At 47.2% G+C, this 25,950-nt stretch overlaps 1 protein-coding gene across 11 annotated transcripts in view; it reads right to left on the reverse strand.

The window, feature by feature from the left end:
• Positions 1-25,950, reverse strand: part of EHMT1 (euchromatic histone lysine methyltransferase 1) — a 92,936-nt gene that overhangs the window by 12,279 nt on the left and 54,707 nt on the right. For 9 of the 11 annotated variants that reach the window (XM_065737632.1, XM_065737637.1, XM_065737636.1 and 6 more), the window contains exons 5-22: positions 25,100-25,277; positions 23,692-23,828; positions 22,642-22,830; positions 21,899-21,979; positions 19,781-19,901; positions 18,106-18,237; positions 16,150-16,295; positions 13,361-13,504; positions 11,612-11,838; positions 10,720-10,884; positions 10,157-10,239; positions 8,787-8,893; positions 6,845-6,967; positions 4,593-4,694; positions 3,960-4,064; positions 1,610-1,764; positions 750-917; positions 215-359 (exon numbers count right to left, since the gene is read on the reverse strand). In XM_065737632.1, the coding sequence (XP_065593704.1) occupies positions 215-359; positions 750-917; positions 1,610-1,764; positions 3,960-4,064; positions 4,593-4,694; positions 6,845-6,967; positions 8,787-8,893; positions 10,157-10,239; positions 10,720-10,884; positions 11,612-11,838; positions 13,361-13,504; positions 16,150-16,295; positions 18,106-18,237; positions 19,781-19,901; positions 21,899-21,979; positions 22,642-22,830; positions 23,692-23,828; positions 25,100-25,277 (2,508 nt within the window). The remainder of the gene's footprint in view (positions 1-214; positions 360-749; positions 918-1,609; positions 1,765-3,959; positions 4,065-4,592; positions 4,695-6,844; positions 6,968-8,786; positions 8,894-10,156; positions 10,240-10,719; positions 10,885-11,611; positions 11,839-13,360; positions 13,505-16,149; positions 16,296-18,105; positions 18,238-19,780; positions 19,902-21,898; positions 21,980-22,641; positions 22,831-23,691; positions 23,829-25,099; positions 25,278-25,950) is intronic. The other 2 variants (XM_065737640.1, XM_065737639.1) reach the window with 2 other exon arrangements.

Here is a 25,950-nt window from a genome sequence, read left to right on the forward strand (position 1 = left end):
TGCAGTACTCAACTGAATGCAGAGGAGAGGTGAAGTCTGGGAAAGGAAGAACAGCAGAATCCCTTCTCCTGGAATTTCAGACTACAACCTTGGCTTGAATTCAATATTAGGATGAGACATTCCCATTCTGAGTGCAAAACTTGGTCTGAGGTGCAGTGCACTGCAACATCTCTAAATGCTCACAGCAGAACAGGAAAAAAACACAATCCCTCACCTGTAAATGGGTGATGTTTCTATCAATGTCCATTGGGGAGGTGACACAGTTCTGTGAGACGTACTTGTAGTTGCTAGGACAAGGCTCACTGTCCACCGAATTGACGCAGGGAATCGGGATCCTCTCATACCCCCGGGCAATATCTCTGTCAGAGGCACAAAGAGAAGTGTCACAGCAGAAAAGCTTCCCCAAACAAGGGGCCATTCAAAAGCCATTCTGGGGCAGAATTAGTGTCTTCCATCACTGAGCATTCAAAGCTTGAACGCAACTCAGATCAGAACAGAGTTCATATTTTTTTTACACTCTGCCTTACAGATTGTTCTTTGTGTTTGCTAATGTTTCCGTTTGGAGGATGATTTTACAAGCCATGGACTGCATCAACATATGTCTAAGTCCTGCTAAGCTCAAACTGACCTTCACAGCAGTTTAGAAAGCACAGCATGCACTTACAGTCTCTTCTCAAACCAGGCTCCCTGCCTTGCCCTTGCCAGGGCTGCATTTCAGGGCCCACAAGCAAAGCCAGCCGGATTCTCACCTGCTTACTACCTTCTCTATCTGGACAGGCTTCTCAGTCGATGATTCTCTGAGTGTCTTGTTCATCTGCAGAGCCACCCAGACCTGAGAGTTAAGGCTGGAGCACTGGAGTGGAGTCTCACCCTCCTTGTTCTTTAAAGTGACATCCGAGCCACGGGAAAGAAAGAGACTGCAAAACAGCAAGAAAGGATCAGCATCCCCAAGAGAAACTGCACAACGGGAAATTGAGTGGAATCACATTCTCCAGCCAGCCCTTAAGGGACAACGTAGCATCTGCAGCAGTGAATAAACACCTGAGTTTTCTTTATAAGCATGGTTCAGTGAATCCTACAGGAAGGTGCTGCCAGAAGCCATAGACTGGAGCTCTGGGCAAATCCTGCCCTGCTCCAGGTATGACAAGTGCCTTGTTGGTGACCAGTCTAACTTCAGGCAGGCTGGAAATTCTTTCTAGCAGGGAAAGATAAGGGGTGGGAACATTAGGCTGGAAATGGACAAGTCCAACCAGAAACCTGTACTGGACTTGGCCCTTGCTGATACTCACCAGCTTTTGGTGAGGATACATGCTGACTTTATTCCTAGCAGTGACTAAACAAAAGAAAACTTTTGTTACCCTATCACACTACAAGAAAGCTCCAGGTCGTTTTGTGATCCTTTTTACACCAGCTCTGGCAACAGGCAGTATTTCAGATCCCCTGTGCCTAGGAGCACGGCAACAGAGAAGCAAGCCCTGCATCCCAATTTTGGCCCGTGCTTAAATGCCGAAGACATTTCTAAGGCTGTCCTGAGCTTCCAGCCAGCACCCAGCCAGAAAGGAGTGACCAGGGAAAGGGAGAGCAGCAGCAGGGCTGGAGCTGTACTTACACAACACACTCGTAGCGGTTCTCTCTGGCTGCAATGTGCAGGGGGGAATCTCCATGAATATTCACTGCATGTAAATCGCACTTAGCAGCCAGCAGTATCTCTGCAATGTCAACACAGCCAGAAAAAGCAGCCCAGTGCAAACAAATATTTTCCTCCTGGAGGGGAAGAAAACAGAGCAGAGGCTGTTTACTGCATTAAAACCCTACTGCTTTGGGAACTCCATCATCCTCAGCTCTACACCTGAGGCATTCAACACAGCCTCCTTCTCCTCCCCTACACTGCTCGTTGTGGCAGGGAGTCCCAAGGCAGGCAGGGAAATCTCAGTGCAGCTGAGCAGGGAGTTCTCACTCCAACCGCCTCCACACATCAGAGATGGGGAGGCTGCATCAGAATGCTCCGTCGCCTTCCTTATGCACGCTGACAAACTGTCTATCTGCGAGCCACAAAAACAATCTGGATCAATCCACCAGAGAGGTGACAGACATGAACAAGCACGTTGGAAAAGGCTGGAAGCTGAGCTTCCCCAGCCCAGACACGCAGCAAAACTTGCATGTCTCCCAAGCTGCAAAATCCAAGAGAAAGTGTCTGCTGAGCAAGAACAGTGCTCAAGCTGTAGATGGTATGAAGGTGCTAGAGAGAGAACCATGGAACAAGGAAAGCAATCAATCTGACTTCAGACATCTCTTAAATACTGTATGTACTCATCTCTCACTAGCAGCACTAGAAATAGCTGAACACTCATCTATTTTATGGAGATATTTTAAGCAATGATACTCTGTTTTCTGTTACAGTGCAGTTGGCAGCACTCTAAACGAGTCCTTCCCCATGACAAGCTCTATAGATCCCAAATACAACACTCCAGTGATAGTCATGATCACCTAACTTTCTTTTTTAATTAAAAATCAAACGCATCTTTTAGTCATTGCAACCTAACTTAGACATTCTCTTGCACAGGGAGGCTATCAGCATGACCCAGGGAGTGAGGAGACCTCACTGTGCGTGGCTGCTGCCTCCCACCACAATAAAATCTAGGAAAAAACCTCATCAGCATCTCATCTATGAAAAGATTAATCCTGTCGATTACACGCCACATGCTGCTACTCAGACACGTTACAGACACCTAGATTTGCTACTTCACTTTGCTCTGGCTACTGCCTAACAGCAGCATAATTACAATCAAAAGTGTTTCTCGTGGAGTATGATGTTTCCCAGCACAAATGACATTACTTCCTAATGGCTGCAATCAAGGGACACTGAGCTGTAGGTACGGTAACAGATATGTGATATATACATCTGCTAAGGGGATACTTTTCTTTCTAGTGAATTGTTGACTGAGTCAATTTGATTTCCATCACTTAAATGTGTGAACTTTTAACTGGCAGCCAAAGGCTTCTGCGGCAGCTCAAACAAGAGGCAGCGCAGTCTGTGCTAGGGTTCTGAATTCATGCAACAACCCAGAAGCCCACCCCCCCCTTCCAACCTGACTTCGGCTTTTATGAAGAGTATCACATCCAGAACTGCTGGGGAACTGTTTAAGTTACAAAGGAATGGAGGCTCCTCCCAAGGAAGGGCTTTCAGACTGGGGAAGGCAACTCACAACTGGGGCCATTCTGACCTCCATGGGACAAATGTGTCAGCACATCCCAGACACCAGAAGAGGCATTTTGGGAGATAAACCTGAAATAATGCTTACATCCATCAGATTCAGAAAAGCACTAGCTGCCCTAGACAAGAAAATGTACTGCCATGAGGTATGCTGGGGCATGAGATGATGGCAGAGTCAGTACTTTGTTTTGTAAGTACTTCAGAAAGCAGAGAATTCAGCTACCCCTTATGTATCAATTATCTCTCATCTCTTACAGACCCAAGCCTGGAGTAGCTTTTCATACCCAAGCTTCTCTTGCAGGTACTTCTGGGGTTTCAACAGCAGAGGGGAAAAAGTGAGAAATATACCATCAAGAAAAAAGAAGGAGCGTTGCTGAGGTACTGAATCTCCAGAGCTGAAGCGTGGATGTGCTTCCCTTCTTTTCCACCATCACCTCCCTCTCATTTTCTCTTGAAAAATTTACTTGAAAAACCCTGTGAAATCAGCTAGCACAGAGAGACACCCAGAGCTGCTAGGCCCACTGAGCTCCCAGGGAGTCCATGTGGGAGGAGGACTGCTTGATTGCTTGTAAAGCTTCTTCTAGAGTAAGGAAGAACATTCTCCCACCCAGCACTCACTGACACTTGTGTAAAGGGTTCACTGTCCCTCCCTGTACTGAGCCCGAAGTTGGAGTTATTGGGCTCTTCTGGATTCTAAAAAGAGATTGTGGATTATTCCTAGAACAGATTCCAGGAAGAACCTCACATTGTCTCGAATGTTGATGTCTGACCCCTTCGCAAGCAGTAGCTTCACCAGCTCGATATGCTTGTATTCAGTGGCCCAGATCATCGGCGTCCAGCCTCCATCATCCTGGGGAGGGAAAGAAAAGGGTGAGACAAACAGAACGGGCACAGGGTCTCCTGCTGGCTTCTACAAGCCTAGGATGATACAGCAGGGTGTGCCTTACTGGGAGCCACAGACCCCCTCCCTCCCATCTGCCTCATTGTAGTGCTTCAGTCCCTCATGATCCTGCAGAGCCCAGCAGATTTATTTCCAGCTCAGCACAATGGAAATGGATCTCTAGGGTGTTCACACCCAGCTGACTGTCAACAATGCACAAAGAACACTCAGCTTCTGTAAAAGCTCTTGCAAAAGCTCAGATGAGCTCTGCGATGGTCAGTGCTAGGTTATCCCACAAGAAGTGCATGATCTCACCCCTCTGCCAGGAGGAGCACAGTGGCAACCTTTGGAAATTCGGGGTAAAGGAGAAACTGTAAATGGAGACACATGGAAGGGAAGCTTCCCTGAGGTTAGTGAGGGGAAGGCTTCTGCATCAGGCCAGAAGGGGATGTCCTCACCAGAGAAGAGCAGCTTCTGCACCTTGCAGAAAGGCCTCACCTGGCAGTTGACATCCATCTTCCCTATGGACAGGAGGTACTGAACAACGTCATAGTGCCCCTTCTTGGCAGCTAAGTGCAGGCACGTGGAGCCCTCTGCATCCTGGACACAAGCACAGAACAAATGCTCAGGGAACATCCCCTCCCCACATTCCCCATGTCTGCAGACCACCAGTGATGCTCAGAAACATCAGAGAAGTTCACAGACAAAGCAGAACTCCAAAAGCCCCCAGGCCATGGTGGGGAGGGAGAACAACAATCAGCATTGTCACAGAGCAGAGGGAAATTTCCAGAAAGCTCAGACATGCAACCAGTGCAGAGCAGAAAGGTGAGAGCTATGGGAAGAGACACCTTTATAAGCACAGGGAAAGTACCAGCCCCACCCCCTGGGTGCTCCCCTTCCCTAGCAGGCACTGTATTGAAGAGCCCAGCAGAGGCAGGAATTTCTTAGAGACACAGCACTGTACTTCACATCTGAAAAGTAGCCCTGCCTCAAACTGAAATACTCTGTTTATACAGCTTTTTGCTGTTAACTAGCACAAGGCTTAACCCAGCAGCTGGCAGCAACGACCAAGACCCCAGGGTGCCCTCGGTCACGTACCCAGGCTGGGGAGAAAAAAACAACAGCAATGCTTCTGTGAGCCTACAGGGTCTGGTCAATGGGCAGGCTGGGGCAGTGAGTCATGATGGAGACACTCCCACACCAACACCAAAACTCTCAGCTGGAGTCTGATTTTTATCAGACACTTCTACCCCAAGTGTTCAGCTTACAGCAAGGCTTGGAGACCAGGAAAGGAGGAGGAAATGAAAGCCTGAAAAACAAGATGTTTCCCTCCTACTACAGGGTTCTCTGATGGAGGACACTCCCTTGAAAAGAGAACACAGCACAGGGATGGAGAGCAACGATGGGAAGCCTCACTTCAGGGATCATGCTGAGGAGGCTCTGACAGGCAGAGAAGAATTTTCCACTCTCCCTTGAGAGACTGACAACTAAATAATGTCACACCTCCCTCTCAGATTATTATAAGCCCAGTGCAGCTTCTTCATCCTACAGCGAGCTGGTGTACTTTAATACAGACTGCAGTTTTGAGTGGCTTGTACATCCTATGGACAGGCTCTGGGGCTGAGAAGCCCCCACCCTCCCACCCCACGGGCTGGGCACACTCAGTGCACATCCTCAGCAGATAACTGCTTTGTTTTTCAATGAAATGGCTGGAACTGATTTCAAACCTCAATGTTGCTGCTTTCAGAAGATGACTAATTTGGTGCAAGAAACTAATTAACATAATAAACTAGTCTAGACTTCAGACATGATCTCAGGCTCTAATTTGTTTTTGCTAGCTCAGGGGTTTTTCCTTCTCTTTACCTTCAGAAGTAAGAAATCTCTTTTATCTTTGACATAAGTAACACAGGTGAGAGACGTCTGGATTGCTGCAAGATGCTCAGGACAGCAGCCACTAGGAACCAGCATGTGCCTGCCCTGCTCTTTCCCTCTTCCTAGCTCAGAGCCCGACTCCCAAGGAGCCGTCCAAGGCTTGGGGTGGACAGCAGCTCTTATCTTGTGCAATCCTCCCAGCCGAGCCAGTTCCATCACAAAACGAGCATCCTGGCCCTGCCTGCTTCCTAGCAATAGCAGAGGAGTGAGCCAACAGCAGCAGGTTGTAACAATAAGAAGTTCACATGGGGAGGGCTCTTGTGCTCCAAATAGAGTCTGATTTATGGGGCTAATAAACGATCTGTATATTTTCCAAGACTGCAAAGCAACTCGAGCATGCTAAAGGCAAACAGACAGCTGCATTTTATTGTATTTGTTTAAATTAAGGGGTAGAGAGTTTAAAGACTGGGTCCAATTTTGCCAACTGTGGCGTGATTGCAAGAAACAGCACATTAGACCTTTGGAGATCAAAGCTTCCTGTCATTTCTGCTGGCTTTGTGAGCACCTAATTACCAACCCACTTTAAAATGTCACCCCAAAAATCTCATTACGAAGAGTCTGGGGAGAAGGAAACTCTGAAATCAAACTCCAAACGCAATGCAATGACACCAATGCTTAGTAGCCCCATTTCAAATCAAACAGCCCATATGTCCAGTGCCATGAATTGATGTAGCAAGCAACAGCACTTCCCCAAACTGCACACAGCCAGGACAGCCTGTCCAAGTCTTTGCACCCAAGACAAACAAACCTTCATTTCCCTTCTTCCTGGGCTTAAAACCTTTAAAAGAGAAATGGTGAACAGAGGAATAAAGTGCTACCTTAGGATCTACTAGTGCTCCAGCCTTAATAAGGTATTTCACAGTTTCCAGGTGGTTGTTTTCAGCTGCTTCCATCAGTGGGGTCCGCTGGTCTTCAGAGCAGCTGTCTATATTCGCACCAGCCTGTTAAGGAGGCCAAGGCAAACACAAGGACAACTGTAACCTTTACTTGTTAGCAAAGTAAGGATGTGGGAGTAGAGCAGCAAGTCCAGCAGCAAGTTGTTCCTGAAATTCAGCCGTGTTGAGAAAAAAACAAAACCACCAGAGGCAGAAGGCAGACAAACTTCACCTGCTTTGAAGAGCAGTACACACTGAGCAGCTTCTCCAGCCAGCAACTAGAGCATAAGGAAACAAACAGGTGTGAAACAGCTCCTGTCACTGCTGCCTTTGGTACTGATGCTTTTTGGACAGTCTTGGTAACAATTCTGAAAAAAGTCAGCCTTCATTTCCCATTAGTCGGGTCCTCCCTAGTCTATCATTTCTACAGACACAAAGAACAGAGAAACAGTGCTTCCCAGTGTCACAGGCAGTAGGAACAGTTACCTGATGATCACAGCAGAGGTAGGAGGTGTCAGAAATTCTACAGACTAGCTAACTATTCTACTGAAGTCAATGCTAATATTTCTCTGAGAAATCATTCAGTTCAGCATGGAGTGCTCTGGACCAAAATCTTTTTCTTTTCCAGAACTCCTATCATCTCGTGCATCTTGCCCCCTTTGGAGTAGCTCAATAACCCACCCAATACTTAAAACCAAAAGAAAATCTGAGAAACAGAACAACCCCGGGCACACCATGCATGTACCCATGCACAAAGCAAAGATCTGCTTACAGCAGTACCGTGCTGACTCAGGTTCACCTGGCACAAGAAGATGGCCCCATTGCTTCTGTGTGCCTCCCACTGCATGTATTGGTTTTGATTACTTTTATAAAGCTAGAGCAATTCAGACCAGAGAAGACACACTTCAAATTTAACACACTGCGGACATTCCCAGCCAAACACTGTGCTGCAATAGCTCGACATCAGGGAACAGACAAGAATATGAAGGATTCTGGAAGCAAACCAGCCCTTCTGATCATCAATTCAAACTGCCTGTACTATCTTGCAAATCTTGCTCCTTTTACCCATACAAGTCTGTACTTGCAATAATTCAAGTGAGCAAAGCTCCACCTTCAAAAGCACTTTGAATGCTGAGATGCAACATCTCAGCAGGCTCATTATCAAAGAGTGGCTCTGCCACTTCCTCAGAAGACTTGAACAGTTTTCCAGTCACAACGGGCAGCAAAACACAATGAGATGCCCAAGATGCCAATGCAAAAAGAAGAAAACTACAGAGCCTGTAAAGGCCTTTTTTCTTCACAGTGTTCTGGAGAAGTTTGAACAGCAGCACTGCCGTGTCCTTCACCACCTTCCCTCATTCAAGCTCACCAGTCTAAATCTCTAAATCTCACATGACAAGTGAAACTTGTATCTTTCTTCTTTTCACAAGTGGGGGATTTACCCTACCAGAGTTTGACAGAAGGCAAGACAGGGTCTGCTAGCTTGCAGGTTTTACAGCCTACCCACCAGCATTACAAATGGCAAGTTGGCAGCAGCTTGCAGCTACCTGCAGGCTGCCAGTGGTCAGCCTGTGCTGCCACATCCAGCAGTGCACTACGCTGCAGGGTGTGCTTAGGCACAGAGCATCCCACATGCTCTCCAGTGCCCTCCATCAAAGCTCCACATGCTCACTGCACTGACAGTGAAACTGGTTTGGACAACAGCCTAGAAAGACAGCCTCAGTCACATCAAAATTTTCACACTACTCTCCACCACACCCTCCTGCAGCAAACACTGTGAACGAGGTTTTTCAATGCTAATTTTTCAAGTGCACCTTAGTTTTGTGGGGCACAAGATCAGAAAAACACAGAAAATTGCTCATAGAGAAAAGCATAAGAGACAGACCTGAATCAGCATATGGCAGATGTCCACGTGGCCAGACTCGGCGGCAGCATGGAGGGGGGTTCTCTTGCTCTGATGCTCCATTTTAAAATTAGGGTCAATTCCATCCACTGAAAAACAGAGCAGAGATGCCTTCCACCACAATTCAGAGATCAGAGAAAAGCATAACAAGAGAAGGAGGCCTCAACTAAAGGCTTTTAAAAGATTTTCCCCTAGCCCATCCTCAGCCCTTCTTACTGCACATGCAAGCCAGAAAGCCCTCAGGATAGTCCCATGGAGCCCTCAAACGAGGAGCTTCAGAAACACCATGGGATAAAATACTTCTGGGGTATTACCATTTCTACACAAGCCACTTCCTCCATTCCCCTTCTCTCACTGCAACAAATACCATCAACACCGTGCAAGGGTAAAAGGGAAAAAATAGTGCTGTTGTTGGAAACAACAGAAAGTCAGCACTACCCATATTGATTGTCTCAGGACCATGTTTGACTGCAGTTAGTATCAGTGATCCTCTCTGCATTGCTGCAAGCAAAAGGGCTGCAAAGTGGATGGAGTTCCAACTAACACGAGCTCAGGATCTGGCCAGAGATTCTCACAGCTGTGCAGAGACTGATAGATGATGATGACAGCCAGACAAAGATGTCTGGGCATGATAACATGTTGCATACGATGAGGCCACAGTTAAATATCAATGAATAACATTTTTGGTGCTATTGAAGACAGGAACAATGAAGCTAATACTTGCTAGGAGAAAAAAAAAAAAAAGGAGTGATAAATGCAAAAGAACAGAAAGCATCCAAAAATGTACTGCAAAGTACTGGAGTGGAAATGAAATGATCCCAAGTAAAACACTGTGTCCTTCACAGGGAGATATTCCTTGGAAATATCTGTTGGTGAAAACTACCCCAGCCAGCTGAAAGTCATCTGGTGACAGTTACGTACCCCCAGAATAAAGCCCTGTGTACTGAAATTCTCTTCTGCTTTCTTGCTGACTGGTCTTAATTTGATCACACTCTCATCTTTCTATGACTCCCCTGGATGCAAATAACCAACTATCCCACTGCATGGGGAGGCAAAGTTCTATTGAATTGGAAAAATCAAACATAGGTCATTCGGGGGTAGAGAGAGCTTCTCTGGATAAAACTGCGTCCAAATACAGAAGCAAGCTGGGAGCAAATCCACATTTCACAGAAAGATGAAGCCATTTCTGATGACACATTACTTGCAAAAGTGGCTTTCTCCTCCCAACAGCACTCACAAGGGGCAGTGGGGAATATGACGTGCTGCCATGCTGGGAACTAGGCTCTGGCAGCTGCCTGGCAGGAGCTGGGAGTACTGCCAGACACACCGTGTCCTCAGAAAGAGCCACCTACCCAACATAAGCAGGACTTTCTGCAGCTCTCCTTGCCTCGCAGAGAAGTACAACTGCTTTGGATGGAACCGTAACTTCTTGGGTCTGCAGCAGAGAGGAAAGAGGCAGAATTAATACACACTGAAGAATATTCCCAAGTATTTCACCCCAACCCACATGAGAAAGTTTGTTCCTAGCTCCAGAGTGCCAGCAAAACCAAAGAACATCAACTCTTCAGAAGGAGATATTCAAACTTCAAGCTTCGGCCACGTTCAGCCTTGTTCTAACAATGGTTATATCTACTCAGTACTGATAATAAGAAATTCTGGATCTTACTGCTATAAATGGGAATTCCTAGTAGTTATAGCTGGAGTTGGAGGTCCAGTGAAAGGCTAAGACCTCCAGACAAATCACTATGACATTCAGAGCTTTAATTGCTTTCTGGAATCAATACTGCTGAGGGTGACAAGAGACTGAAGTGAATAAAAGTACACAAGACCTGGGTGGAGTCAAAACCCACAGAAGCTAAATCTGTTTTCTCTAGGTTAAGCAGCTTTGTTGGAGAGCCAGAGGCCTTTTCCTTACTTTTCAGAGTCCAGGGCAATCAGGGCACTTTCCAGAGTTTCTTTAACTGGTCCCTGGGTCAGACTAGTAGTAGGCTTTGGAAAAACTGAAGATCCAGCTAAGTCAAACCCTTCTGCAGCCGAACTTTCTGGCTTGTCTTCCTCAGACAACCGTGTTCCAGTGACACTGAAAATGAGAGACAGCCAAAGCACAACCATTAAAAATATACAACAGTGTGTGTATCATGCCAAAGAAGGAAAGGAAATCGATTTTAAATCGACAGATAGTGTAAGCAAAAGTGAAACATAAAACAAGGTATTTTACAGCCTTTTTGGTAAGAACTTGCCCTGAAAAGGAGTTGCATTGTCCTATGAATACATTTTGATGTACTCATTGAAACAGGCAACAGAAGAACATGGGGCTGAGGGCACTGCCACGCTCACTGCAAGTCATAAAAGCCTGGAGAACAAGATCAGATCGCATGGGAAGTTGAAGCACTGTTCATCACAGGAATGTCTTCATTTATGTTTTCCTCTAAGTTTCAATTCTCTGTATCTGTGCCCACAGCTGTCTGCAGCTAAGCAGCTTGGGCTAGGTATACCACATGAATTTCCCTTTCATTCACAATACGTGGGAACTTCACATCATTCCACTATTAATTCATTCCTGACAATAAGAGGAAAGTTGTATTAACCCCCAAATCCTTCTTATCTTCACAGCTGCTGCCCCAGCTCACCCTGTGTTTGCTGGTCTCCTCTCTGGCACTGAATAAGCCTGCAAACACCTGCTCAGCTAGCTTGGCTTGTCAGAGCAGGATCAGAAAACACCTTGCTCTGCCAGGAGAAGCGCGAACATTCAAATGCAAAGCAGGTCTGGCACAAAGGTTGAGGCTGCCACCTGCTCCCAAGCTCACCTCCCTGTCGTGGTGTCAGCTCTTCCCTCCACTGCTGCTGGTTTCTGCTGCTCGTAGGTCAGCGACACTGTCGAAGTCGTGTCTGCTTTTGCTATTGTCACCTCCTTTGCCTTGGAGGCATCTTCCCCGCAGTGTGGGCAGTAGCTGGTGTCGTTGACCTGGGAGGCACAGTTCTTGTGGAAACGGTGGGAGATGCTGCTCTCAGGCTGACACTCCATGAAAGTGCCCTAAAAAAATTACAGAGAAGACATTCACACCTTGGTCACAACGTGCCTTACCCCTTCCACATGCTTCATTCACGACCACTCTCGTCCCTCGCGCTTCCAGTACAGTAAGCAAGCACCGCCACTTCTTTAGAAGAGAACAAAACCAAGGTAATGGGAAAAAACTCACTTGGTTAGGAACTGCAAAGCAAGTTGGTTTTTTTAATTGCATGTGGGAAACAGAACCACAGAGTCCCATTTTCCAGCTCTAACACTTGAGGTTCTTGCTTACGTTTCTAGAAGTGCCAGTGTACTGTAAGGACGCTCCCAAAACTGGAAAAGAAAACTTCAAACCAGTCAGCACTAAAACTGCCTACGACATCTGCACACAAACCATTCAAGGAACAACAATAATACAATTACATCAGCTGTCAACCCCATTGTAACCCAAAGCATGCAACTTTCTGTTTGGACCAGCCCTGCTTGCTGTTTAACCCAACAGTGTGGCTGACTGCTCACTCAACAGACGTGAGCCACCTTCCTACAAATTATCTTCTCTTTCCAGCAAAGTCCTCCAAGCTGAATTGCACCCCAGAATTCACTGCTCTGTGATATCAGAGCTACCTGAAGCCCTGCTGTGCTCTGTGTTATTAGTGACTGCTAACACAGACAAACACTGCCGGATTCACCTTTATGAACTATGACGTCACTCAGAGATGTAACAGCATTAAGGAAAAGTTAGTTAAAACCCACTCTTCTCCTGGATTCATGGTCCTCCCAAGAAATCTAATTAACTCTATTTCAGCATGGCAAAATGCCTCCAAGGGTTTTGAGGATTTTATCTTTTAAATGATCTTTGACTCAGTGTGAAAGCTCGGGACGGCTCCATTTATTACAATTACAATAATGTTGAGACTACTCTAGCATCTTTCATTGAGTCACCTCAAAGAACGCTAACATCAGACAATTAACCCACCCTGTCACCCCGGGAGGCCCTCACCAAGTGTTTCACCAGCAAGGAAACAAGGTCACTGACAGCTCAAAGGACTGGGCCAATGCTACTGAAACCTCAGTGGCAGAGGTGGAAGAAGGAGCAGATCTCACACTGCCTCGTTCCAGTGCCATCACTGAGGTTCCCCACCTAAACCCTTGTGAGTGGAATGGGGGACAGAAGCCCTCTCCCGTATGCAGACTCTTTGAAAAACCAGGCTAACACTATTTTGGATGTGAATGGCCATACAGAGGAAGAAAAATAAAAACAAAAAACAAAAAAAACACACACACAAAAAAACAAAGCTCCAAAAAAATTCCAAAGGTATGAATTCCACCCCTTCGGTAACACCCCCTGGGGTCTCCAGGAAGTTACAGGTGACCATTGCAGCTACCCTCACACACATTGCTGTTGAAAACACCACCTGACGTGCTGTGGAACGAGGTGGAGCTTATGCCAGGAAGCCAGTAAACCCCTTTGGGTAAATCTCCACCTTCACCTCTTCCAGCTACTGCGACAGGCACCCCCTTCCCTAGATTGAGAGCACGGACTTACTGCAGTGCAAAAGTATCCACAGCCAGGGCAACACTGGTGTTTCACCATCCTCCCTCTATGGTCCTCACACAGCACCAAAAGCTGGACTTTGTTAGACGGGCGCATCAGTTCATACTTAACCACACTGTTTGTGCATCGGCCCAGCTGGAACAGGAGAAATTAAAGGAAAGGAGATTACTGGAGACCAAAACACTCTCTGTGCTTGTGCGGAGGAAGATTTCTGCACGCCGCCTTGATGAGCCCTGGTTTGTTGGGTTGGTTTTTTTTTTGCAGTAATTCAGATGTGTGCCAGATAGCATTAGCAGTGCAGCAGGAAGCTGTGAAAGCTGCTCTCACAGGAAGAAATGCATCATTTACTAACTAACATGCATGTGGACCAGAGTCATTTGTTCCTTGCAAGAAAAATCCGAACTGGAAATACGCAACAGCCAAGCAGCCACAGAGGGGGCAGTCCCAGGGGCCTGACTCACAAAACACTCTCTGCTTTTGCCAGGAAGAGCGGGTGTCAGTGACCAAGAGAACAAGACCATACGCACTAAATCTTGTTACTGTTCAAAAGTACAAGACACAGGAAGATAAAGGGAAAAATAATTGCTCTTCATTGCCAGCTATGTTATCGTCTGTACTGGTTCCAGCACTGGCCCCTGCCCAGACCACAGGGATGAACAGCCAGTCTCTCATGCAAGCTCAATGCAAGTCAGATTTTGAGCGTGTTTTCTGAAAAGATTTTACCAGTATATAATTTGGGGCTTCAGAGCTGCCTTCTCTCGCACCACCCTGTTCTGTTAGTGACAGCAGGCTCCACGAGCAGGGCTCCTCCCAGCCCTGTCACTCCCTCTGCTGTGCCAGAGGGACTGGGGCTTCCTTCTCCTACCCCTGTCCGTACACCTATGACCTTTCCACATCCTGGTTGCCACCTGCCAGCACGGTGCAACACCATTTGGGTCCTGTAACTCCCTCTAGATAAAAACCTTGCATTCCCCATATGCTTGGCAAAGGACATTTCTAACGTAGAAATATAAACGTGGAAAGTTCAGCGGAGGAAACATCCCTACCAGAATCTGAGCATGGTGTACTGCATTCTGCCCCCATGACCAGAGCAGTCCGTAAGGAACAGTCTGCTCATCCCTAGCAGGCTGCACCTCCTGGTCTAGCTGAGCTTTGATTCACTGCTTTTTCTCAGCAAAACTAATCTTCTTCTCTGATTTATTTTAAACTCAATTTCTCCCACCATCAACACACCTACAGGAAAGAAAAACAACAGTTTTTAACCTGAGCTCCCCTCCCTCAGCACCTCTGACCCAGCTTACCCAGATTCCAGCTGCAAAGCCTACCTATGGTTGTAACACCTTGCCTGGACTGATCACTGCTAGCACACAGACCCCAGGGGCTGCAGGAGAGGACAAGTCCATTGATTTTTATTTATGATTGGAGGAAATTTGATTTAGGCATGAGAAGCTGCACTGTCTGTGTAAGGCAGTCCCTGCAACATTCTGTTACAACATATTATTTGTTAGAAAAGTCTAAAATAGTACAAAATGATTAATTACTACATTCCAGCCATTAGAGTGTAGCACGGTGCTGAAAACTATTTCTAACATTACCCAAGGGCATGACAGTCTAGAGAACCCCCTGTTCATACATGTAAAATCCTTACCACACCTATGAGTCACTTATCCCATTACCAAGAAGAATCTAACAGAACACATGGCCTTCACTATTCCTTTCTCTGATTTATCTGGAGAGAGAACTGTCAGACAACCACAGGACCTCTTTGGTACACTCTGTGTTTATTTAGAAACCCTGGAGAACCCTCTCTCCTGTAAGTCTCCTTAACAAATCAACTTTGTCATGCTAGTGGAATTCCTTTCTCTATAGATACCAGCACGTACTAACAGAAGTAGGGCTGGGCTGTAAATGTGATTACCCCTTCCTCCCTCTATTTGCCCTTCTACCAGGATCCTTCAGAAGAACCAGGAGTACTGACTCCTTGTCCTCCTACCAGTAAATATCAGAGCGCTGCAGCACGGCTTGAAGCATCAAAGAAATGTCAGTTTCTCCCAGAGTAAGGAGCATCCCCTGAGGTTTTTTTCTGTTATGCAGTATTCCCTTCCAGACTCTGGGAAGGAGTCACTTATGCAACTTAATTCCAACTTCTCAGAACCAGTAGAGCCCAACTAGCCCAGCTGTGATCAGTTTAGAGGCATCAAGTGCAATGCTTCCAGCCAGCCACAGAGGCTGCGCAGGACTGCCAGGACATGGGAAGCTTTGTAACAGAAGCCTCCTGGGGGGAGGAGGAAAGTGGAGGGCCGGAGGAGACTGAGCTGGTGGAAGGCATGCCAAGTTCCAGAAACTCAAGAGCTGGCTACGGAAAGGTTTGCATCAGCTCCTTCGTAGTCAAGGGAACCAGCTCCAAGCTTCCCCTGATTGGATTCTCTCCCTTTGATGCATGCTAATGTATTTTAGCCCACTTGGCCTGAAGTGTGCCTGTTACAGCCAGATGCTCCAGCTACACAAGCCAGGACAAGCAGGAGATCCACCCAGTGCCTCTCCAGCTAGCCCTGCAGACTGCACCTGCTCACTTCGGAGTGGCATTAACCCAAGTGTACGACACATGCAGAGTGCTGGACGGAGGTGTCTGCCTTGCCATGCCCACACCAGTAGGCACCCAATCTAGCATGTTGCAGAGCATCTGTGTGACCTGATGCATGCACCTGGCATGGCTTTGCCTCTTAATGCCTTTGTTCTCAGGAAAAAAGTCTAAGAGAAGCTGAAAGACAGGCTCCTACCTCGTTATCCACACTCTCAGTGGCCATGCACTGGTTGTTGGCTAGCGTGGTGATCTCTCTGCTTTTGGGGGTTTCCATTCGACAGCTACAGAGGGGAACTTCCTGGAGACCATCTACTTCCATTGCTTCAGGGCCATTGGAAAGACCTGGAGTACAGAACATCATTAAATCAACTCTGAAGTTACCCTCCAAGAAGAAAGACGCAGTCCGTCAACAGCATCCATGTCTCATGGCATCTTCCAGTTCCACGTCCTGAAATGCTTTAAAGGCATCATCTAAACCCTGGAAAAAAGACCCACTTTCCAGCAGATGGAGCTTGCAAAAGCATACTGCTCTGAGTCCAGTGACATGACAGATGACAGTGCTGAATTCAGGAATACTAAGTTAAGAACAGTTTATCCTGAGAAAACCCCAACATGGGAAAGCTACAAGGTACAGATTTTTATCAGTCTGTCTCTCTTTCTCACCTTTCCCACAACTCTGCGCTCTGGCACCAGGAAATTTGTAGGAAACCAACTACAGTTGGAAAACTGAGCAGTAAGGGGAGTGTTAAACATAGAAGATCAGGAAAGCATAAACTACTACATGCAGAAGCTTACTGCACGAATGGGAAAGCAAAATTCCTGGGACTACTTGATCCCACACAACCAAAATATATATACATACATATAATTATTCTTTTTCAGAAGAGAACAAAGCAGGGACAAGGGAGCAGCAAGATGTTCAGATCTTGCTTTCTCCTCATCTCTTTCCCTCAGATATTTAACACTTCCAAGCCTTTTTAAAGGTGGACAATGGTTCTTAAGTGAACATGCTGCCAGGTATGGGGGCACAGTGGGAACATTCTTGGGGCCACTCTGGATTCGACTCACTTACGAGGTTACATGTGACTGCAAAACACTGGCCTAATGGCACAGGGATTACTTCTTGTCCCACACACCTACTTCAATCCTACATATCTGTAACATCTCTTGCAAGGCTTTAAATGCTCACACATTTACATGCAGTGTACCAAGCTTTTCCTGCCCAAGCCTGCTATGAGTCTCAGTCCCAGTGAGAAGGACATGTGCTGTTAGTTTTGAAGCTTTTGAAAGAAGTGCTATTTTGCTGCAAAATCTCAAAGACTAACTTCATTCTTCAGAGAGATTCCTCTGTAGCTGTCCTGGCAAGAGCACTCTCCTCCTTTCCTGCCCATGGCTGCTACCCTATCAGCTGTGCAGAAGCTCTTTTCATCTTGTAAGGAGTTTCCTTTGGCTAGGCTGCATGACCAAACCCTGAGAAGGGATGAGATTTCAAGACACGCAAGCAGAAGGAAAGTCCTTGCAGTTTCCACGTAAAACCCTGCCCAGATATTAAATGTGTAAGTGCTTTATCTAGGACCACAAATCACAGAGCTCATTCCTCACCTTCCAAGCTGTCACTTTCATAATCTTTTCTGACTGTGGATACAGGCTCTGATGAAAGCATCCCTGATCCATCCTGACCCTCCCTCGGTGGTAAACACTCCCACCCGTTCTTTGATGCACTTCTATCCAAGTGCCACACAACCTCTGAAGGCAGAAGAGCAACGGGGGACAGCCACACGGATCCACAGCAGAGCCAAGGATCAGTGCAGAGAACAGCAGCCACTCAGACACCCCAACCCACTGCTCCTCCACTGTCCTCACCCTGAGGAGACGAGGGCACCAGCAATGACAGCAACATGCGCATCGCCCAAAGACGGGGCAGTGGGACAGTCTGATGGACGCATCCCACATCAGCAGCGTTCCCAAATGGCTCAGCCCCCCATGACATCTCCAGCCCCCAGCTGCAGCCAGCCTTGCAGGAGGCCTCAGCCAGGCCAGGCCCGGGCTCGGGGCACTGGCAGCCACCAGGGGGCACGCGGGGCCCCGCTCGCTGCTTGGGCTGAGCAAACAAAGCCAACGTGGGTCATGGCCGCTCCGAGCCAGCACTCACCTTCCGCCTGCGAGGAGAGGATCCCCTTCACCCGCAGATCCAAGGAATCCAGGGACACCTCCATGTACTCCATGCTGTTGTCCTGGGCAGAGCCCTCTCTGCCTCCCAACGATGATTTATAGGCTTCAGCACCTAGATTAAAACACATGTGTGTTTACATAGCTAAAAAAAACTAAGTGCGTGTGTGCATGTGTAAAGGCCATATTTAACCAAGATGGCCGCATGCAGTCTCCTCAGAGAGCCTCTGAGTACAGATGAACACAGAATTATGGAAATGTGACATCTGGGCAGATATGGCACAATTGATCTCCCATCTCTGATTTCCCCCTCTGTCCGATCTGACAGATTTTCCACTTCCACGTAGGCAGGTAACAGCAAAAAAAAAAAAAAAAAAAAAAGAATAAATGAGACAAATAAGTTCTGCATCTCAAAGGCACATCTGCCTGCCGCTGTACTGCATCAGCAGCAGAAGCTCCAATGGCATAAGGAAGGGCTGAACCCAGGGCTCAGCGCATTCCCCCGTCTCCAACCTGCTGCAAAGGGCTCCAGGTACGCTCCGGTCAGGCAGAGCGAACCGGCTGCTAACACACGTTCTGGAGAGGATGAGACAGGTGACATTCAGCTGAATGGGAGGGGAAAACATAAAAGCCAAGTTCTGGCTCTGGGAGAACAAAGCTGCTGCTGGGAAGGGATTGCATGGGGGATCCCTCGGAGCCTTCGTGGGAATTGTCTTCTCTTCACATTCCCTTGGCTTCAGCTCTCAATCCTGGTTTGCTTCTCCCACTCAGGCTTGGCCAAGAGACTTGTGTTAGCCTGAAAGACTGGCTGCCACCTTTATTTAAGGGGCATAAAAACAGCCTGCATCTCAAATGAAGAATTAGCTATTTGCTCTGAAAGGGATCAATGGCCCCCACTTCCTTTTAGGAAGAGTTTGCCTTGGGAGAACAGGAGCAAATGAGATGAGTGACAGACAATGAGTGCAGCCCAGAGGCTGCAACGTGGCCATTTAGAAAAGAGGCAGCATCAACTGCTGATAAAAAATGGCCTGTTCGTAGAGAATTAGCAAACGGTATAAACTCTTTGATGGCAATGGATTGTAAAGCCTTAATAAAGAGAAGGCAAAAATTCAGACACTACCAACTTCTTTTTTTTCAAACCCATGCTGTTACTTTTCCTGAAGATGAGGAATCAGATCCAGCCTGCGCCTCATCCATCCTCAACCCACAGCTTTCTGAGGACAAAGTGCACTGTAACCACTGAATGCTGCATAACTTGACTCAAACTAGACTGGCCACCTGAACTCAGGCCCTGAGATGGGCTGTGGTGCTTTGGAATAGCAAGGACAGCCAGCACAATGCATTCAGCTGGACTAACACCCACACAAAAGCAATCAAGCATCACTCCAGGATGGCTATTCCTTTCCCTTCTCCATCTAACCCATCTCCTTAAGCTCACAGTTTACATCATCAGCCCATGAAGTCTTCTTTGGATGCTCTAAAATAAACAGAGCTCATGCACAAAAAACATTACTTCAGCATGCCCAGGATAAAGCTGCCTCATATTTAGTTTGCTGTTTAAGTGCATGTTAATGAGCCTGTAAGTGAGATGCAAAGCCCTTACCCCTACCAGGAAGACCACTTTCTGTGCAGCTGAAGAACAAAATTCAATTAGTTACCTAGCACACTGGCTTGTTTCTTTTTATTCCTCCGTCTCCTCTTGCGGGTGGGTTTCAGCCATGGGCTGTCCGTCTTTCCTTTCCTCTTCAGCAGCTTCTTCTTGATGCTGGACTCTGAGCTCTGAATAACCAGAGAGGCCATGTGCATGTAAGGCATGTTGGTATCAGCATCACAGCAGTCCTTTGCACCCATATGAAAGAGCCTTCACACAGCTTGAGATGTGTAAAAAGCCCTTAAGGACTGAGGTTTGAAATCAAGTGGTGCAAAGATGCCTTTACAGTGCCGAAAAGGAAACACCAGCACACGTGTGGGTGTATTTCCTGTCATCTCAACAGTGCTCACTTCACCTTCTCTTCCACATAGGCTCTAACAACACACTCATCTCAGGAGTAGCTGAGCATCTCTGCGCAGCAGGGTGAACATGTAGTTGCATGCACACTTTTAGCTTCTCTCCACAAAAGTGGCTTTTATTTTATTTCAAACTAAAATATTCACATTGCTCCACAGTCATGCTAGAAAAAAATTGGTCTCTTGTACCTAAAGAGACAGCTTAACAGGGCTGGGATGGATGGACCCTGGGGAATTAACTGCACAGCAGAGAGCAAGGTGTCACACAGCACAGCTGAATCTTGCAGCAATCTTCAGGCATGTATGAATCTAAACAGAGTTTGGGTTTCCTTTTTGTCTGAAATGCTGAAAATACAGGTGGATGGGGAACCGGGAACTCCAACCCAGCGTTCAAAGCTCCAACCGTAAAATTCATGTTCAAACTTAAACTCGCTCCATCTCCCAGTAAAGCCTACAAAAAAAGCTCCTGCTGCCTTCAGCAGAGGCTGGATCAGGGCCTACCTTATCAGGAAACTGATGCCCCACCATGCCGTGTTATCACAGTGTGTGCAGCCAGCCCAAGGAGCTGCTGAGCCCTGGCTCCCGGGGCAGCTCTGCAGTGGTGTCTACAGTGCTCCACTGATCAATGTGCCCAAGTGTATGGCTGTGCCTTTCCACGTGGCTTCCCCCAGTTGCATCACACTGCTGGTGGGTGAAAGGTTTGCATCTGAGCCAGTCCCTATCTGGGCTGCTGACTACCTCACCAGACATAAGCACAGCAAAAATCACAGTCTAGGACATCTAGATATGACCGGGCTGTTTGGACCTAACTTCAAGCTCAACCCTTAGCTTGAGCTAGCACTACAAACACACCTCAGCTGCCCAGTGAAAGGCACAGGCAATACAGCCCCTCCTGCCTAGTCCTCTTTAGTAGTGTCAGAGAACAAGGACGAAGATCCTACAGAGCTTCAACAATTCGTTTGGTACAGATGCTTCTACCTTCAGCTCAAAACATCGAGACAATGAAGTCAAGAATTTTCTCAAGGTGACTGAAGAATTGGGGTGCCTTAAATGGTGGCTCCTCAACTTGAGATGCTGTGAAAAGGGAGCAAAATTTTTCGAGTAAAGGGGAGGGTGAGCAGACACAGACAGCCAATGAACAGCAATTAAAAAAAAAGAAAAAAAAATTATCAAGTTCCCTTCACCAGCCATCTGAAAAATAAGAAGTCAAAATCACCTATCAGCTGGTGAAAAAACTTGCCTTAGCACTACCAGACATCCTCCTAGGGAGAGTGCCCGTCCTTCTGTATGCTGTTTGAACACGTGCCTGACAAGGGCTTGCCAACGCCTCTGAGGTGGCATGTCAGACAAGGTGAATTTAGGCAGTGGGTTGGCCCAATGGATTTGTGAACACCTCCACCTGGACTCGCTCTGGAGGCAAACTGAGCTTCAGGTTGTGAAGAAAACTTGCTTGCTCACTTGCCAAGTCTGCATCCAACGAATTTAAGCACCCTTAAATATTTCTGCTAACATTCAAATGATTAAAAGCAGCCAGCACCTTGTTGAAAACAAGAAAAATAGCCCACTAATTAGCATCAGAAAGCAATTAAGTGCATCACGGTTAAGCACCTTGTGGAAAACAATACTCTGTGTGGGTGGCTTCAGCGAGTGAGTTTTGTCAAAGAGTCCTGAAACTACACCGCTCCTCTTTCTGGCAGCAGTGCAAAGGGGAAATCATTATCAGCAGACCAACCGTTGAATTGAAAAGTGCATTTAGCAGCCAGCCTTACCAAGTCAGACTCATCTCCATCCTCCTCCTCCTCTCCAGACTCTGCAGACTCTTGTTCCTCCTCAGAGTCGCCATCATCAATCTGCAAGCCACCACGTGCCCAAGAACAGAAAGAGTCAGTCCTGTCAGGTCCCTCCAAGCGTGGCACCCCTCAGCAGCCTGCCTAACCCCACAGAGCATCCCATCGCCGTGCTGCACTCAGCCCCAGACATGTGAGCACTAACACCATCTCCTCTCCAGCACAAGAACTCCAAGGCTGTTAATGCACTTCACGGTTCACCCATGAGCATGGGACAGGATAATTCCCAAAGAAAGCTTTCCAACCAAACGTTAATTTCTGTGGTTATTAAGAAACAACCTCATACCTACAATATGCACTGTGATTTGGGCTAAGTTAACTAAAACAATCTGAATTCTTTACCAGCCTGTAGCAAGATCAGAAAGACATCTCCTGCTGGTGCAGTGAATACCTAAGTAAATGTGACGGAAGTCCTGCACATACATTGGATCACAGAGTGTTGTGTAGCAAGGCTGAAACAGGAGGGGAGGGGAGGAGACTCTCACAGGGTGGGGGGCAAAGGAAGCAGGAAGTGGTCACCAAAAGCCCCACTTCCACTGCTGAGCTTTCTGCCATCTTTCATGCTACAAAATCCCTAGAAGTTGCCTCCACTGGTTCCAGTCCTGTCTCACGGGGATCAGCAGTGTCCCATCCCGCCCTACGTCCTGCACAGGGCGTGTGAATACCTTTCTGACATTGTCTGCGTCAGACGCGCTGTCTTTAGAGGTCCTGTTATCGTCTGCAGGAAATGCAGCTGCCTGTTCTGCTCCGTGATCGTCCTCATCTTCCAACTCATCAGAGTCTTCCTCTTCAGAGTCTACATCTATGCTCTCCCCATTCACGTGAGGGCTGACATCACCTAGCTCCTTTTCACTCTGGAAGTTGTCCAAGCACACGTGCCACAAAGACAACGTCAGTTCACAGCTCAGAGCAGCTGAACCCATCCCAGACCGCCTGTGTTAAAGCTGCCAAGGGAGAGCTAGCTATATGTCCCTCCAGAGCCCTCCAACACAGGCAGTGCAGGCACCTGCCATGTGTCACCTAACCCTGCCAGTCTGGGGAACAAGGACTCATTCTGTGCTCAAGGCTGCACAAGGCACTAAGGGGAGGGCAGCTGGTCAGCAGCTTTCAGCCAGACCAGCAGACTAACTGAAATATCGAAGGGCAGCTCCCCATGGAGCACCAAGGGCACAAAGGTTTCTATATGACAGGAAGTTAAATCAGACTGGGGAATTTTTACTCCACTCCACTGAAGCCTAGTGCCTTGAATTCACTTGAATTCAAAGGGCAAAACTTTAGGGCCCATGCTGCAGCAAAAGCAGAACCTGATCAGGAGGGAAACCCAGTCTGAGGTTTGTTTTTAAGTTAACTGGTTGTTTTCCCTTACAGCCTCAAACAACACTAGACAGTAACCCTAAGGACTCCACAACAAAAACGTTACCACACTTTGCATGCTTGAAAACCCTCCAGTCCCACAGCACTCACAGGACAGAAGGGGAACAGCGACTGGATAATGCTGCAAGAGCTGCTATCTCAACAGCCACCCTCAAAAAGCCATTTTCAAAGCAGCAAGGCTGCTGTGGGCAGGATGCTGTTGCCAGAGAGAAGATGTAGACTCAGAACAGAAGATGCTGACAGCAACAATGTTCCTACACTACCCATGGGGCTGGTGTGCCAGGACAAGGTGCATGTATGGTGACAGCAAACATGCCCGGTCGGCTCAGCGCAGCCCTCACCTTGGCACCTGCAGAGGAATGAGTTATGCTCTTAAACATCTCAATCATTGTTCTCTGTTTTAACACTTTGGTCTTTTTCTTGGGCACCAGGCTATAGGTTCCCATTCTCCGTTTTTTCTTTCGAGATACTGCAGCAGCTGAAAAAAAAATAATAATAATAATACATAAAGTCAAAGTTGGTTCAGGAGTGAAAAGAAAGAACAGAGAGTAGAGGCTATAATGTGGGGAACTATATTTAAGGGCATGATCTAAGAAAAAAGGCCTCCCACTCCAAATAATTTTATTTACAGTTCAGCCAAAAGATGACACATACACGCATGCAAACACACAAAGAGCTTTAAGCCAGTGCTGCAAAATCTGAGCATCCCCTCCGTGTTCCTTCTGGTCCCTCTATCACCATGCATAACATCAAATCCCTAAATTAGCCTGTGTTTGGGAGCATTGCTAATGCTGCAGGAGGCTGAATTGAATCCAGCTTGCTCAAATAGATACTGCAAGGTTAATAATACCAACTTACAATAAAGCCATCATATAATAACTAAAGAACAAACAGAGAAAAAGTACTTTAAATAAGGAGCTGTTTGCCATTTAACCTCATTTCACACCTGCTATGGAAGCTTGCTTGATTCCTTTCACCGCTTTGATTGGGTCTTAATTTGTTGAGTCTCCCTCCTGGCCTTCTAATCAAACCTCACACCTCAGCACCTGCTGCTGCCTTTGGTGCACGCACATCACAAGTGTGCTTAGTGCAGGCTTTTAACAACAGCATGCAGCACGAAGCAGCCAGCTCCAGCACCAGTGCTGGCAGCTGTACAGGCTGCTCCTTGGAAGCATCTCTTCACGTCTCACTATGACAAAGTTTCATCAAAAATCTACAAAGAGTCCCCTCAAAAACTTTCTGCCAAGCCAAGTCATTTTATTTACACAACTGTGCCTCGCAGTAAGCAGAAGCTGCACTGACGAAATGGCATCTGTCAAAACAAGATCTACAGCAACAGCCCTACTGATGCTGCCAGGCAACGAAGTCCTAAAGCAGATTCTGCTGCAAGGTGCAGCACTTGGGTTGGGGCAATCCCAGACATGAGTACAGCCTGGGAGGAGAACTCACTGAGACAGCCCCATGGAGAAGGACTGGGAAGTCCTAGCAGATAAAAAACTGGATGTGAGCAGCAGTGTGTGCTTGCAACCTGGAAGGCCAACTGGATCCTGGGCTGCGCCAACACAGGGGAGGCTTTAAGATCCCTTCCAACCCAACTGTGCTATGATTCTACAATTCATTGTGGAAAAGCTCCTACCAAAGGGGTCAGTCCTTGCCAAACTGCCTCAGCCCACACACCCCAACACACACACACACACACGTTTGGGAACTGGGTGCTTGCTGCTCAGGATTTTAGCTCTGTCATTTTACCTGTCTGCGACTTTGAGGTGGCCACATAGCTCTGGTTCTGAGGTAGTGACTGGTGAAGGCCCGGGAGAGAGGGCAATGGCAACGGCTTCCCAAACTCCAGGATGTTTTTGTTGCCTTCCTCTTTTGATTCTTTTTGATCTCTGCTGTCTCTCCCATCTTTGGGGTCTTTACTTGCATGCTGGAAAACAAAATGAAGTTATTTTGAGCCTCTGCATTCAAAGAAATCGTTAAAATACATTTAATTCTTTTATTTCAAATAGAATCACCTACGTCTGAAGGTAGAGACACTCAAAGGAAAAGTATTCTGCCCCTCCTCTATAGCAAACATTTCCTTGCCTTAAGACTACAAAAAACATAGCCTGCTGCCAGTCACTTGGTGAAGGCTGCTCCCTGAGAAGGAGAAAGCCTGCACGCAGAGCAGGGATGGCAGAGCCCTGCAAAGTAAGTGCAGATATTGAAAAGCATCAGACACTATTCATGCAGGCATTAGGTTGGCTCTCTAGAAGATGAACAAAGCCTACAAATACAGCTATTCATTGAAACACATCTGGACTCGGCCTTGCAGAGAGGACTCTGAAGGGCAGGCAGTGGTGGGAAGGGATCCTTCCTTCTGGCTCCATCAGGACTCAGCAAAGCTCACACTCTCCCACCTGCTAACCCAGCACACAGACAAGGAAGGTGTCTGCCTGACACTGCAGGTTCATCTCCAGCACTGCCACTGCCCAAGCAAACACGTGGCTAAGCTCACTCTAAATCATCCAGCTCGGGTACTGCTGTGACACAAAATGCAGAGCAGGTGACAAACCTCTACGGAGAAGCTGTTAAGGCTCAGGAGAATTTTACGGTTACTT

This window comes from Cyrtonyx montezumae, unplaced genomic scaffold, assembly GCF_038088225.1.
Source record: "Cyrtonyx montezumae isolate F1298 unplaced genomic scaffold, pur_monq_1.0 scaffold_20, whole genome shotgun sequence".
Lineage (NCBI taxonomy): Eukaryota > Metazoa > Chordata > Aves > Galliformes > Odontophoridae > Cyrtonyx > Cyrtonyx montezumae.